This window comes from Chenopodium quinoa, unplaced genomic scaffold, assembly GCF_001683475.1.
Source record: "Chenopodium quinoa cultivar QQ74 unplaced genomic scaffold, ASM168347v1, whole genome shotgun sequence".
Lineage (NCBI taxonomy): Eukaryota > Viridiplantae > Streptophyta > Magnoliopsida > Caryophyllales > Amaranthaceae > Chenopodium > Chenopodium quinoa.
In genome coordinates, this window is record NW_018743159.1 from 159272 (window position 1) to 175830 (window position 16559).

General features: G+C 34.1%; 2 protein-coding genes across 2 annotated transcripts; one reads left to right on the forward strand and one right to left on the reverse strand.

Annotated features, from left to right (window-relative positions):
• Positions 1–1327: 1327 nt before the first annotated feature.
• On the reverse strand, positions 1328–5696 carry LOC110732189 (V-type proton ATPase subunit c''2). Its single transcript, XM_021912108.1, has 4 exons — positions 5406–5696; positions 5235–5312; positions 2159–2329; positions 1328–1854 (listed from the first exon to the last, which is right to left on the reverse strand). Exons 1-4 carry the CDS (start codon positions 5519–5521, stop codon positions 1686–1688), a joined length of 534 nt encoding a protein of 177 aa, XP_021767800.1. The 5' UTR covers positions 5522–5696; the 3' UTR covers positions 1328–1685.
• A 1093-nt stretch (positions 5697–6789) lies between these two features.
• On the forward strand, positions 6790–8732 carry LOC110732188 (protein ECERIFERUM 26-like). The gene is made up of 2 exons (XM_021912107.1): positions 6790–7250; positions 7670–8732. Exons 1-2 carry the CDS (start codon positions 6831–6833, stop codon positions 8591–8593), a joined length of 1344 nt encoding a protein of 447 aa, XP_021767799.1. The 5' UTR covers positions 6790–6830; the 3' UTR covers positions 8594–8732.
• The last annotated feature ends 7827 nt before the right edge of the window (positions 8733–16559 follow it).

The window sequence follows — 16559 nt, forward strand, 5'->3', positions numbered from 1 at the left end:
ATGTTTAGTCAAGAAACATTAAGCCACGTGAACGCTTAGAGTATTTCCAATAGTTTAATTATAAGGACTTGCTTGCAATATAAATAAAGTTCCTAGCTAGTAGCTACATACTTACCATTGGAGAACAAAAAATTGAGCAACATGCCAGCTACATGCTTGATTGAAAAAGAGACAAATAAACTCCACTCATATTGCAACATGTGTATAATTATTTATTCATTTTTTAAATTTTTTTTTTTTTTTTGCAAACTAAAAGATGTTGTAGCTTACCATTAGAACACTTTGTCGCTAAAAAGTGTTGTAGCTTCAAAATTGATGTGGAAAATCAAGGTACAAAGCATTGTAGCTTGCCATTGGAGTTACTCTAGGAGCATCTCCAGTGGCTGTAGCTAGGGACTTGCTTGCAATATTAAATAATCCTTAGCTATTAGTTTAACCATTGGAGCTAGAAAACGCAATTTACTTGGAGAAAAACTTGCTAAAATAAAACAAATTAGAATTAATAAAATGAAATTTATCAACGTAAATTAAGGAGGTGTGGTCCATTTAAACAGTAAGTTATTAACTAGCCATTGAAGCTAAAATGACAATTAGCTTAAAAAATTATGTGGCATGGCAATCTAATTTGACTTAGCTTGACATGGAGTTGCTTTATAAACTTCATTAATTTCAAATCAATTAATTACAATCCATTTTATAAACTTCTCGTATTTATAAGATGAATAATTAGCATAAAAATCGTGTATAACAAAATCTAATACTAGTAAAACTAATGATAAAGTGAAATTACGGACCATTGTAATATTGTCGTTTCAAGAACAAAAAAAGGTAATTTCACTAGAAATCCAGCAGATTATATGCCGAATAATCCACGCAATGGAACCGAGGTTTAGAGAATCCCCTTAAAAGCTCTCTGAGTCAGCGAGGGCTTGGCTAGTTTAAATCCACAAATTTGTGAAGGATTGGAACAACCAGTTCCATTATGAGTTGTCCATCTACACCTCGGCACCATCTTAGTCTTACTCCGCGGAACAATTCTGTCCTAATCGGAATTGCCATTTTCATGAAGCTGTGTTTTGCAATAGTTTTTAATATTAAGGCTTGGCTAAACTTCATGTGTCTTTGCGTGTGTGATTTATAGCAGTAAGTATCATACATTGTGACATGGCTAGTAATATTCAAAATACAATTATACAAACAAGAAACTAACACGAGTTTAACTTTAATAAATATTGCATCAAAATCAGAATTTTCATAGTAATCATAATATGGCTAATTATGTAATCCAATTAATCGCACTAAAGCCTCTATGCCATCATAGGAAATGTGTGGCCTAATGAGCTCAAAACAGAACTTTATTTTTGTGTACATGAATAAGAATTACAAGATAAATAAATAAACAATAATCTCTTCCAGCTGATGAGTTTTCGGGAAACAAAGCAGCGAATCTCTCCCTTATTATTCAAGAATTAGAATAACAACATAAAGCTACCAAAAAAAGGCAATAAGTATCATACATCAATCTGCTATTATGATCTCAATTTCAAGGAGCGAGACAAGATGTTTTAGATTTACAAGGGAATAATAGTAATTCCACAAAATGAACTGCATTTCAGGCTTTTCAGCTTACTGAACATGGAAATGGAGCGAGGTTCACTATTTTACACGAAGTTGGATGGTGCAAATCATGCAGCCTTTGGCCATGTTGCTTGGGCTGACATGATGATACCAACAATCACACCGAACAACCCAAGGGCACTACCAAAAATCTCAATAACCAAAATCTTCACAAACAGTGAGGAGTTTTGAGCATCAGATAAAGCACAACTGCTTCCAATTATACCCACACATAACCTGTTGCAGAGTCATAAGTTATATATCAGAATATCAGATAAATGAGAGGTTAAAATTTTTCAGAATGCAGGTGGCCAGTGAACTGGATCCAATCCATTGCAGCCTGGCTGGCTTCCAGGCTACTTGGATCAGTCCACCAGGTGGACGAGTATAGGTCAAACTCCACCGGAACCAGCCTAATCCAGTTACCCATCAAACTTTTAGACAAAAAGGTGGCCAACCCGGACTGCCCCCCAGCCTACCTGGCTCAATGGCCACCTCTACTTCCAGAAGTTTCGTTCAAGGTCAAAGAAAGTTTACTCACCCACAGACAAGATTTGCAAAACCCACTATAAGTCCAGATGCAAAGATTGCATATCCTGCTCTAAGAGACTCTGGTTCATAAATCAGAGATGACGGGACACTCTCCAGTTTTGTTTGCAGAATGATAGCCACAATTACTCCATATATAGCTACAGCTTCACAAAAGATTACACTGAGAAAAAAAAGAACAAGTTGGTTACTCAAATAGCCAACAAGTAGATGAAAAACATATAGAACATTTCTATCTAAACACATGCCATTGAAATGTTTACTATTTCACCATTACACACATTGATTGATTGATAGCATTGTTCTCTAACCGAACAAAATCAGGATTCTGATTGCATATATAATCATGAATCATCAAATATAAATCTATGACTCCACCAATCAATAAACTCATTACTGCCCTCGGACTATGGGGCGGGCTGGAGGGGAAGTCTGGTGCAGTGAACAAAGTTAATCTAGTTTAGGGTGTTCAAAAGTTTGGAGCAGCTAGTAAATAGTAATTGTTGATCCTCTTTACATATTTGTATAGAGACTGGAGAAAATTCAATGAAGAACTGACCTTGATTGAAAAAGACCATATTGAAAGTACGGTAAGTAAAAAGGAGAAATTGTTAACAGGCTATTAAAAGACTAAAAGCAATGGCCATTATCAGAATTCAAAAGGCCTTATTTATGCTATACTTCAGCTCTATCCAAATCATGAAGGTCAAAAGGTTCTATAAGAGAGCATATAATTTCAAGAACCTCGAGGTAAAATGCAGATGGATGATGTTTCTGACTATCCAATGTTTCATTTAATCAGTCCTTAACCAAACATCCTCACAATCTCGATACCTTGTGATATTATATTACAATTTCTTCCTCTCTTTTTCTACATACTGTCATGAAGTGAGCAAAACCTGCACTTTCAAACTTCATGCTCCTAAAAAAGTCAATAAAAACCACGATCCTCATTGTACTTATAATACTCCATAGTACATGTACTTTGCCGAATGGCCGCCTCAATATAAACAGAAGAGCATACCTCATCAACTCTTTCTTATCGAAAAGTAAGATTTCTAGTCATTTATGCACATCGACCATTAATTACGGGGGGGTGGGAAAGTTGATGTAATGGTACTTTTGCTGTCTCATAATAAGGAATAATTGTCATTGCCTGTATTAAAAAATTTAGTTGATTTTAGTAGTAAGGAATTAAGGATGCTTTATGTGGTTATTGTCTCGGAAAGGGACTTGCACTGTTATTTTTTAGAAATTAGGGAGTAACGTTTTGTATTTGAAATAAATATGTTTTGCTTAGAACTTTCATTAAATGATTTTTACTTTCTGTGCATTTTCTGATAGTGAATATTATGATTTTAATGCATATGCTAAGATAGAAGGAGATTTAGCAATGCATCAGTTCAGGCTATGAAATTGTGACATTCAAGGTTAAACCAGGACCTAAGGAGAAGCGCATGATTGTTGTAATCTACAAGAGTGAGGACAGGCAGTTGCTGTTGAGGAAATTTCCTCTATGGTCCTTACCAAGATGAAGGATAAATGCAAAGTATAACATAACAAAAAACACAGAAACAAAAGTAGTTTATTTAAAATCTTACAGTCCTATGCTACCTGAACTCTTCATTTCAACAAAATAAGAGCCTTGGAATTCTGACAATTTGAACATGGGTTTGGACACATTACATCATTTTGAACAAAAATCATCAAGACAATTTACAAAACATATGGATGACAAACATAGTTACATAACTACATAGTATAAGTGTAATTATAATTATAACAGAACAACCACCCTAACAAATCATTCAAAAGAAATACAAAATGAATCAAAAAGCAAACAACTTTTATTTCAATAAAACATTAACACAAACAACAATCCATCTCCAAATAAAAAAAACACTACCCATATAAACCACATGTTTAAAGCATGATTATAACTTTTATATATAGATTCATGTCCAGAATCATATTAATATTTAGACAACTTTAGGATGATAAAAAAATTTACTGAAACAGAGATTCTCTTCTCATTGTAAATAGATTCATCAATCCCCAATTCACCAGGAACCATATTCTTAGTAACCACTAACAAGAGCATCTTCTTTCCCCTTAGCAATAAACACACCCTTATGTATGTGTTGCTCAACAATCACTTTCCTTCCACTCTTCATCCCTCCACCTCTTTATCCGCCACACTCAAGATATGTAAGGGTCAAATGCAGATCCATAATGTTTCTGTCTATCCAATGTTGCTCTAAATCAGTCCTTATCCAAATATCCTCACTAATCTCAATACCTTGTGACCTTATGTTACATTTTTTTTTCCACTCTTTTCCTACATACTGCCATGAAGTTAAGCAAAAGTGCAAAACCTTACACTTTCAAACTTCATGCTCCTAAAAAAAGTCAATAAAAACTACGATCCTCATTTTACTAAAAGTACATAAACTTTGCTTGCCTCAATTCGAATGAAAGAGCATACCTATTTAACTCTTTCTAATAAAAAAGTAAGCTTTCTAGTCATATATGTACATCTACCTCTTCATTTTTCCACAGAAAGCAAAACAACAATGGGCAAAACCGTGCTTCTTCAAAGTATACTCACAGATTGCTTTTGATCTGAGTAAGAAACTGTCTGCTTGTACACAAAATTTCTCAGCTAAAGCACCAAACTTTACAATTTAAACTTCCAAACCGTCGTCACTCTATCAACATACTATAACAACTTCAATTTCACAACCTACACCTAGCATCGAACCAATTGACTATTCGACTAACAAATGACCGATTTGGGTGATCTGATCAAACTAATTTTCTTACCCTCTCTAACCCAAAGTACAATGTCAACTATAATACATCAATTTTCCACAAAATCAACCATAAATTCAATCATAATACAAGATCAATGATTTCCATCACCCAATCCAAATTTAATCAAAAACAAAACACAATGCAGATTAACAGATTTACAATATTGTCAACTGATAGCATAATTATCAAATTAAACTTGCAAAATTATCAATTTAAGAGCCAAAAAATAACTAGATAAAATTATAAATAATTACCTGATAAGATTTTTGGAGGTAATTCTAGGAGCTTTGATTGCCGCACCAATTAAACTACTCCCAGTAATGTAAATTCCCCTAAAAATTCAAAAAATAATCAATTTAATCAAATTCAAGAGAAAAACCATGATTAAAAAAAACCCAGAAAAAAAAGATGAATTAGAAATTTACCAAGCAGCACCAAGAACAGATATGCCAATAGAGAGAGCAATACCAAGGGCAGAAAAGGTATAAGGGGAGATCTGAACCAGAGCTCTGGCCCATGAACTGGTTACTGGGTACACCATAACTAGACCTTAAAATTTCTCTCTCCTAAATTGGTGATGAAAATTGGGGGATTTGATTTCTGGGTTTTTGTGATCTGATCTTGAATTTTGGAGGGTTGTTCGTGGTGGTGGTGTCAGAGGAGAGAGAGAGAAAATGCCAAGGATTTTGAGATTTGAGATGATTTTTGTTTGCTCGTATTAATCTTTTGGGCTTGTGTTTTTGGTGAGTGGTTGAATGGGCTTAGCCACTTAGTGCTTGTTTGTTTGAGTTGTTTCTTGTGGTTGGATACGGCTCGACTTGACTCGACTTTAAACTTGTGATTCGATTGAATATACTTATGAATAATCGTACTAAATAAATTTTATATCCGTTTTAGGTTAATAAAACAATGTAATTAATAAAATTATCTAAATATTTAGAGCTATTTTTGCATTATTTTTTGTTTTTAGATTTCTTCTTTTTAAAAAAACAAAAAATCAAAAACAGGAAATAAGAAAAGGGAGTTTTCACTTTTTTGTTGTCAGTTTTCAAAATTATCATGACTTTAACAAATTTAACTAATTTTTTATTCATTATATGACATATATCATGTTATTTTGATAACAAAAAACAGAAAACCATAGTGATGTCAAACGAATCCTTAATTAAACAATTTGTTTGAGTTGTTCTTATTGACTAAATGCGCCTAATCAATGCTAATGTTAATTTGTACTGTATATAAGGACAAAGCTACTTGTAGGTGTTTAAAGACAATTTTTAATGTAAACTTGGTATTATACATTAAAGAACTGCTCTGATTGACTGAACTGAGTTGAGCTGAACTGAAATGAAATGAACTAAATACTTTATGAGAGAAGGAAATTAAGAACTGAACTGAAAATAATCTGAATAGATTAGGCCCTAAATGTTACGTTTTGGCCTTTTGCCCATTTACTCACAAGGACACAAGGTACATACAAGTATATGGGTAGCTAAGAAAATAACTTTGGTCATACGGTTGTACCTTACAACATAAAACTAGTTGTAAAAGAAAAAACCCTTGCGCTTAACAAAAATTACCATTATCATCATGAATTCCATATGAGACGAAAAAATAATTAAATAACAAGGAAAACGCCATGATTAGCATGTTATTTAGTGCAACACATAAAACAACAGCCTTGAAAATTTTCATAAACTGAATTAGAGTTGTTAATAAAATCATGCAAATGATGTTTTCCTATTTAAATGGAGTTTGTTTCTTCAAGTACCTCCATAAATACACTAAGAAAATAAATGATGATACACTTAACACACTTACTAATACAAAAATTAGCAAGCTAAATAATCATGGGAGAATTCACATCTTTTTGCAAAAGAATAGTATCAACCACAATACCAGTACAACCTGGTAAAAAAATACAATTATCTAGCCTTGATCTTCTTATGGAAAACCAACACCTTAAAATGGTGATTTATTATAAAACTCCAAAATTAGGGTTGCCAATTGGTGAACTAACTACTAAATTTAGAATACTTCTTGCAGAAGTTTTATCATATTTTCCTACAATTACTGGAAGATTTGTAAAAAATGATGAAGATAATTGGATGATTAAGTGTAATGATGCAGGGGTAAGAATGGTAGAGGCTATTGCTAAAGGGAGTGTTGAAAGTTGGTTAGAAAATGTTGATGAAGAAAAGGAAAAAAAGCTTATTCATTGGGAAGATTGGTATCATATACCATATTATTGGGCCACTTTTTATATTATGGTAAGTATTTTTGTTATAAAAATAACTTTAAATTTCGATTTTCTATATTTTCAACTATTTTTTTTTTTTAATGTTGTATTAAGAAAAATATATTGTAACCGTCTTCTATCATTTTGTTTACAGTTTGCTAATATTGATCATTTGATCATGTTTAATTAATGAGTCCTCGTCTGTCAAATATTTATAACTCACTAACTTATGGCTCAATCAAACTTTAGTCATTTGACCGTCATTGTATCAATTTGTTTGTTAATGAGTAAGACTTTCCACAACTTGCGAGATAAATATTTGAGAGAGCCAAAATGAGAGATAATGTAGACAAGATATGATAAACGTTGCATGTGTCATTGCAATAATATATCTCAACTTTTGCTTTTTGTTGTGCTAATTTTTACTTGTGTACTAATTTCACATTTTAGGTAACAGAATTTGAAGAAGGTGGAATGGCCATTGGTTTGAGTTGCTCACATCTTCTAGCCGATCCATTTAGTGCAACCCTACTTGTTAAGGCTTGGGCTGACAGAGTACTTCGAGGAAACATCTTTATTCCACCTTTCTTTCACCCTCTACCCAAAATAAAATTGGGCCTTCAAAAAGCCCATAATCAGCCCAATGAGCATTTGATAAATCATTATAAAAGCCTCATAGAAGGCCCAAGCCCATCCAAAGCCCATCATTCAAAAACTGTTGCTCTTTTATTTACAGATCACATGGTTCAAGCTTGTATGGATTTGACCGACTTGAATGGCCTAAACAATGGGTCGGATCCTTCGCCTTTTGCCGTTCTTGTCGGGTTGCTTTGGGTTTGTATTAGTAGAGTGAAAGGAGAGACAAATGGGCTTGTGGATATGTCCATGGGTTTGGATGTGAGGAAGGTTTTAGAGTTGGATCAAGGGTATTTTGGTAATTGCATGATCTACACCAAAGTTAATGGAGATGACATTGGAGGGGATGATCAACAATTAGCAACTCAAGTAATAGGAGAAGCAATTAGGAAGGTAAACAAAGAGGGAATTATTGATTTAATTGAATGGTTAGATCATTATAATAACTTCTCCCCAATTTCTTCATTGGACAAGGGTAGTTTGGTCTTTTTGAATCTTGAAACTGTGGACCCGTATTCAGCTGTTTTCGTGGAAGGGTACGAGCCATTCAAAATTAGTTATTACAACGAGTCAGCTATTCTGAATAAAGGGAAAGTTTTGGTGCTTCCATCTCATCCTAGTGAAGGGAAATTAAGTAGATTAGCAATTGTTACACTTCCACATAATGAAGCTATTGAATTATGTGAAGATAAACTTCTTGCAAGCTTCTCTCCAAAGATTATAATGGGAGCAAAATGATCCACTAATTCAAGGTCACACTATATAAATTTACAACATATGGTTGCGTAGCAAATAGTATAATAATTAGTCATAGTAACTGGGGATGATTTCATGCAACAATCATGTATTAGAACAAAATCATTTGTATGTTTTCTAAGTATATTTGTTTTAATAATTTGACAATATTTATACTTTTTCCCAATTATTACGAAATAGGGTTTTTTTTTTTCTTTTTTTTTTCAAATATGTACATACTTGTATTTTAATATGCTAGTCATCCCTAAACAATGCACTTCATAACTTAGCTTATACTCTGAAGCTTCTCCTTTTTTTTCGACAAAACTCTTGTATTTAGCCATAATTCCCAAAATGTTTAGCACCTTGTTACAGACGTTAGGAAAATAACAAATTCAACATATCATGCTGTGCTAGTTACCTCTCCTAGCTCACTCCCACTACACTAGTACAAAAGGTCTACAATTTTTTCTAGTTGAAGCAAACTCAATATGTTACGTAACATTATATTGCATGCGTGTGTTACTGAGTGTATCACACCTAGGAAGCACAACTTTGCACTTACGTCTTTTCCTCGACATGCCATGTTAGTTGTGCCATTAAGCACGAGTTGCACGATTATTATATTGACTACGGTGCATTATATTGGTGATGTATTTCCCTAGCTTAGCCTAATAATATGCACTAAGGGTATGTTCTTTTCAAATTATTTTCAGTTCAGCTCAGCTCAGTTCAGTTCTTAATTTTCTTCTCTCATAAAAGATTCAGTTTTGTTCACTTCAGCTCCAATAAGCACAATTCAGTCAATCAAAACAGGTCCTAAACCACTAAAGTATTCAACCCTATCATACACATATAACTATGTAGTCTACGAGTAGTACTTTTATCATCGAAACTTTCTTATGTTTTTTTAATCGCAATGTTAAGGGTTTTTACGCTTGACAGTTGACAATGCATGCATATTTTATATCATTTATATTCCTTTCAGGGCCCGTTTCTGAGATTTCGGTGGCATGGGGCAAAAACATAAATCGGACCCTAATTCACATATACTATATAAATTTTTTTAAAAAAATTGGGTATGCAAAAATATTTTATTATGTTCAATAATAGTTAAAAACATCAAATTTCATAAAACATTGAAATTACATTCTCGTAACTCTCGTTGAAGTAATTACACCAACCGAACCATTCAAACCAAGTATCCAACCCATCCATTAGAATTTTTTAATACAAAGAAAAATATAATTTAATACAAAGAAGAGATCTTGATGAATAAAGTCGTGTATGCACCGTTCAAAAAAAAAGTAGGGTATGCAAAGAGAATTATATATAATTAGATTAATCACGTTGAAAATTTAAGAGTAAAATGATCGTTTATTATAGTTTTCATCTTCAATTGAATTGCGAAAGAGAAAGAATTTAACTAACTGAAAATTGTAATGAAATACAATTTGAAAAATAAAATTACCAAAAATAGGGATACAATTAAAATTAATGACTGTTTTTTTTTTTTGTTAATCAAATTCACTTGGGAAAGTGAATAAGTTGGGCAAAAAATTAGGGATGAAATACATTTACCAAAAATGTCATGGATCTTTTACCAAAATGGCTAATTTGACAAAAGTATTTACCAAAACGGCTAATTATAAAATTTAATTCCCAAACTAACTAAATTTATTGATTTGAAAGGATATTATTTATTTTTTATATTACTTTGAACCCATTCAGTACACTTTATTCTTTTTTTTTATTATTATTTAAAAAGAATTAGTTTTTTTTTCACCTTTGGTTTTATTTAAATTCTAAGGCCACAGTTTAAAATATCCCATTACTTTGAACAATAACAATCAACATAATATATATGCATCAATTCTCAATTTTTTAAAAAGTTACACAACATAAACAACCACTCAAAAAAATGATCCAAACTTCCAATCAACAAAAGGAAAAAAAAAATACAACTATTTTTTTTAACACATAAAGATGGAAATAACATAAAGATGGAAATAAATATATGTAAGTTTGATTTATCATACACATTAAACAAAAAAAAAAATTATTCATACTAGCCAACATTAACAAAGAATATACAATTAATAGACATGAAAAAGATGAACAATATCTTAAAATCTCTTATCGTCGTATAAATTTGCGGTAGTCTTGATAGAACAATACTACTTGAAATTCTAAATTTTTGTGATTGATATAGATGGAAAAATTAGTGCTTTTAATTTATTATTTTTTTTATCGAAATTAGGGTTCTGCGAGTTTGCGACTGTTTACGTTGTTCGTAGTTTTGTATATTGTTTAAATTTTTCAACTTAAAAAAAACTTTAAGTAAATAAAAATAAAACAAAAAAACCAAAGTTAAAAAAAAAGAACCAAATCGGTTCAAAGGAAATAAGAAATAGATAGATTCCTTCCAAGTTAATAAATTAGCTAGTTTGGGAATTAAAATTTATAATTAGTCATTTTGGTAAATACTTTTGTCAAACTAGCTGTTTTGGTAAAAGATCCAAATGCCATTTGATATTTTGGAATACTACAGTACTACTGTAGTGTTGTACAGTACACACTTCTTGCTTTCTTTCTTTCTTTTTTTTTTGTTATATGTATATATACGTAATATTATTTAGTATGAAGTATATTTATTTGGGGCCTTGTATTGTATTGAAACTGGGCTTTTTAACAAGGGGCTCAGGGCAGCCGCCCCAACTTCCCTCCCCTTGCTACGGCCCTCGTCCCTTTAGTAAACTTTATAAAAAAAAAGTTAATCTTGTGAAAATATAAATTGAGTACAATATAACAATATTTCACGTGACTATGTTTTTCACTAATTTGAATTTATTTTTCATAATTTAACTAACTTTACATGAATTTATCTAAGCTACGACTAATAGCTCTAATTTGATCTATTTGATAAGTGAAAATATGGAAAACATATCGAACACTGTCTATATCTGTCTAAACCAATGCAAGTTGAGTAACCTTCTCATCTACTCATATTCATGGATACTAGAAGGTTATCAATAATAGTAGAGATGATTAATTTAGGATATGATTAAATAAATTAATCATATCTACACCAAGATCGATCGACTTGCTACATTATTTTATACTTTGTGTTTTAAATTTTTTATTAGTAGATGTTTTGTGAAACATGTGGCTTAGCTTGTAGCTTGTTTGCCTTGATTGCACTTCATAATGTATGTAGTTGCATCGTATGTACGTGACCGATCAAGATTCGGATGACCATTCAGCAAATGATATTATTAGTCATGTGCATGCAAGAGTGTCATGTACAAGATTAATAAATTTTCATGTATACGTGTATACCTATATATATCACGGAGCTGAAGAAGTTTTCATTTTTCATCCAATTATGAAATCTACGTGTGAGCTAGGACAAATTGTCTCGTATAAAATGAAATAGGATCTTGCTAACAAGCATTCCGGGGCGTTATATAAAGATAAATTATATTGGTTGAAATGGTATTAAGTTAGGAATTCATGACAAAATCACGCGTTGTTCGGTGTAACTAATGTTAATTTTACTCTAATATTTGCACTTTAATTCTTTTATCTGACGCCCCGGGGGCGCTCATTAGCTTTTGCCAATGAAATAAAGGGAGATACAATTAATTGCTAGAAGAGGGGGACTTTCCATGGGGGCTATTTGGGAGTCGGCCCTTGGTACATTATTGTAATTTATTAGCTATTAAACTTAAGGCCTGTTTATATTTAATGAACTGAGCTGAACTGAACTAAACTGATTGTAGCTGAATTGAATTGAACTGAACTGAACTGAACTTATTGGAACTGAACTGAACTGAACTTATTGGAACTGAACTGAACTGAGCTGAGCTGAAATGAATATTTTATAAGAGAAGGAAATTAGGAATTGAACTGAATTGAACTGGTTGGAGCGAGCTGAACTGAAATTACGTAAATGTGAACAAACCCTTAATAATGTTATTTTACTTATAAAATATTGAGACTTAAGCCCTGTTCTCATCAGATTATTTTCAGTTCAGTTTAGTTTAGTTCAGTTCTGTACAATTTTTATCTTAATTTTCTTCTCTCATAAAATATTCAGTTCAGTTCAGCTCAGTTCAGTTCAATCAATGAGAACATACCCTTAGTTATTAGTTTTGAGCGAGAGATAAAATATTTATATTCCGACCCCTTTAATATTTTTGATCAAGATTCGTCACTGATTGTAGTAAAACATGATGTACGTTTGACGTGCCTATATATGTTTGATGGGTTACTCTGCATGTTATTAACTGGTTTGATGATTGAATTGAATTTTGTATGTAGGACTTGAGCTTGGTTGAATTCTCCTCTAGTCGGTATAGCTCACTGAAGATTATATATATGGATGACCCCACTTCTATTGATACAAATATACATTATGTACAAGTAGTTGTTTTAAATTTTCCAACAAACTTTGTCTACACACTATTATTAACATACTTTACTGAAACTAAACTTTGACATATGCTCGTTGTTGTTATTAATTTATTGAAATAAACTAAAAGGTTGAATTAGTTTTATTAGATGTATTCATAATAAGTGTGATGACTTTTTAATGTTTTTTTAAAAAAAAAATTTACTCCGAGTAATAGGTATTTAAAGATGAATAATTATGGTCAAATTTGTGTATCATTCGCAAGCTTAGCTTGTGCTACTTAGTGTAACATTTTTTTAAGCAAAGACTAAATTATTATTGTACGTATAAATTTTAATTTTCTACTAAGTATTGTATTACTTCCACTTAACAAAATTCAATAAATAGTTTATTAATGAATTATTCAATATGGACCATTATTAGCTAGTCAATACATTTAGAAAATTGAAAAGGTCAAACTTATTTTAAATTTCAATTTAAACACATGATCAAGTGTAGAAATTAATAAAAATAAGAAGTATATATAAAAACTTAAAATCATTTGTCTCTTACCTCTAAAATATAGTCTAAAAACTATTTAAATGGCCGTACTCAACTATCTTATTTGTTATTTCAAAGTCTTGGTTGTGTTCAAAGGAGAAGAGACTAGCTGGTAGTACGTACATACGTACGATCTCTTTGTATTTCTAGAAAGTCTTCTCTCCTTGTTATTAATTAGGTTTATTAGGGTATTATAAAATACAAAGTATGTCTTAACTACTTTGAACGATCTTTTAAATACCCGTTTGCCAACATACAACCCACTTGAGGAATAGGATGCCGAGAAACGACAAAGGATGGTTATACTACCTCCGTTACATATTATTTGCAACGATTAAACATTTTTCTTCTCTACTTTATGTCAAATCGATGCAAATAATATGTAACGGAGGTAGTATATTAAATGGATATATGAATATGAGGTGCATTTAACATACATATACGAATGAAAAATTGAAGTAAATTGATAAAAAGCGAGCAAATAACAGATTAGATCAGACTTGATTTGATTTCAGAATTTTGGTGGTGCTTCATCCTACTTAATTTATTTTTTTTTAGACGGATTCATCAGTCACACATAGGTTTTCATTTTAATGTTCCTTTATTTCATTTATAATCCCCTTTCATTTATATAATTCATGAATAAGCCACTTTAGTGTTCTATATAATTCATGAACTTTGCATGCAGGCAGGAAAAAAAAAATTACAAGGAGCTTAATGAAACTTTTAACAATTTCAAATGTGAAATTCTTATCTATCAACTTCAACCACTAGTAGAAAAATACAAAAAGGCAACCCCCAATTGGCACCGGTTTAGGCCAAACCGGTACCAAAAACCGGCCTACAATTGGGCGGGGATTTAGACCAAGAACAACGGCACCGGTTCAGCTCAAACCGGTGCCAAAAATAAAAAGGCCACCAGTTTGAACTGGTGCTCCAAAAAAAAAATGGCCTTTCCTTTAAATATAAACCCTAATATAAGCTAACCTACCTCCTTCTCTCTCCTCATTCTCTCTCCTCGGCGCTTCTCCTTCTCTCTCCTCTGAGCTCGAGCTGCTTCTCCTTCTCTCTCCTCTGATCTTGATCGGCGCCGGCGTTCCTCTCCTCCCCTCTTTCTCTCTCCGACCTTTCTTCTTTGTCCTTTCTCCCCTCTCTGTCCTCTCCGCGCGTCCTCTTTTGTCTCGATCTCCGACCTCTCTTCTGTCTTCTGTCCACCACCACCGACGCCACTAACCACCGCCGCCACCAAGTCCACTTATTCTCAGGTCAAATTTGAGGTTAGTGCATGTTTTTGGGTTTAATTATTCGGGGTAAGGGTTTCTGGGTTTAATTATTTATGTTATATGCCTTAATTTTTTTGGGTTTTGTTTCGGGGTTTTATGATGTCCTGCGGGAGAGTTACAATTCCGAGACTGGAACCGGACGCCTGTACCTGCAAAATAACGGAGACTCCTGTGAGCTCCGCCTCCAACGGTCAAGTTAGTACCTGATTAAGGAGTAATTAATGCGGAAATTAAAGTGATTTGGTCTCTCTAGGTGAGAGTGTTTAATGTAGGTAATCTGCTTTGTTAGCGAGATCAGCCGGTTATTACTGTGTGTAATTAATGTGTTTTCTCCGTAATGTTTCTGTTCTCTTTTTTTGTCATCCCCTTAATGAGGATTAAGGGAGGTATTTATAACCTTGGGAAACGTGCCCATCCTAGGGTTAGGTAAACCTAGGGCCGATTGGGCTTCCCTCGGAAGTTGGGCCTGGGTGGCCGGTTTCTCCATTAGGCAGGGAGTATGCCACATGTCTTGACATAACAGGTCCAAGGTGGACGAATAAGCGCATGCCACGTGGGAAGCCCTGACTGTTCCAATTGGGGGACACTTGGCAGGACCTGATCGGTCCACGTGGCGCATTCCGATTGGTGGGAGCAAAATCCCCTAATCATTTGCCCCTCACAGGTGGCACGTGATTGGTCACGTGTTACCTGTGACAGGTGTCGCACTGTAACAGGCGACGGCTTGCTACAGGTGTCAGTCGGCGAAAGGACGAGAGATTTTCCCGCCCAAATTTCGAATTCTGAAAGTGACCCTTCGCCTTCTCACTTCGCCTATATAAGGGAGAGTTGTCTTGAGTCATTTTCACACTTTGAGAACTTTTTGAGAACATTCGGACCCCTGAACTTGCTCTGACATTTTGGACCTTTTCTGCCTACCGCCTGTTCTGACAAGCCGACTGCACAGGATTTCCAGAACTTCATCAACCGTCACTCGTTCAGGTAACTCAGTTCTCTTACTCTTAATTTTCTTTTTATTTTCTGAAATGGCACCACGGAAGCACACGACACGACCTAGGTTAGTGATCAGCCGGTCACCGGGGACGGCTGAATCTAGGACTAGGAGTGCCGCCTGCCCTTTTCCGGACCCATCTTTGCCCTTTATACAAAGTCCGACTGTATCTGTGTCTATGCAGAGCAGGATGGCCAGAACGAAAAAGACAGCTAGGATCTCAAATTCAGACGGCTCCTCCCACAGGGTGCCGCTTAGTGAAACATCTGACCAGGCGCCAGATGTGGAAGTGAAACAAGGCGGCCTGGACGCCGGCAATTCTGTGGGGGGAGTCATAGTGACCCCTTCCCATTTAACAGTTAACAAATCTGCTCCTTTTCAAAGAGAGGAGGCGGGCCCCTCCGGGAGAGGGGAGGAGTCGTCCTCTTCAGACTCGTCGGAGGACGATTCCGAGTCAAGTTCTTCTGGTCATGCTTCTTTGGGTACAGAAGAGAAAAACAGCCGCCTGCAAGAGGCGAGACTTTCTCACGCAGTTGAGAAGGGGGACAATTGGGCGGAACCATCCGCCTCTTACCGAGAGCTAAATACCCCCTACTACTGCACGGTACCTCGGGGCCGAATCACAGCCATGCAGGAGAAAGTGGAGAGCTTTATTGCAAACCACACCATGGGCCCCGACTTTCTAGTGTTTGTGCCGGATCCAGAAGACACAGTCGTCTGGCCGGCTGGTTCCAGTTATGA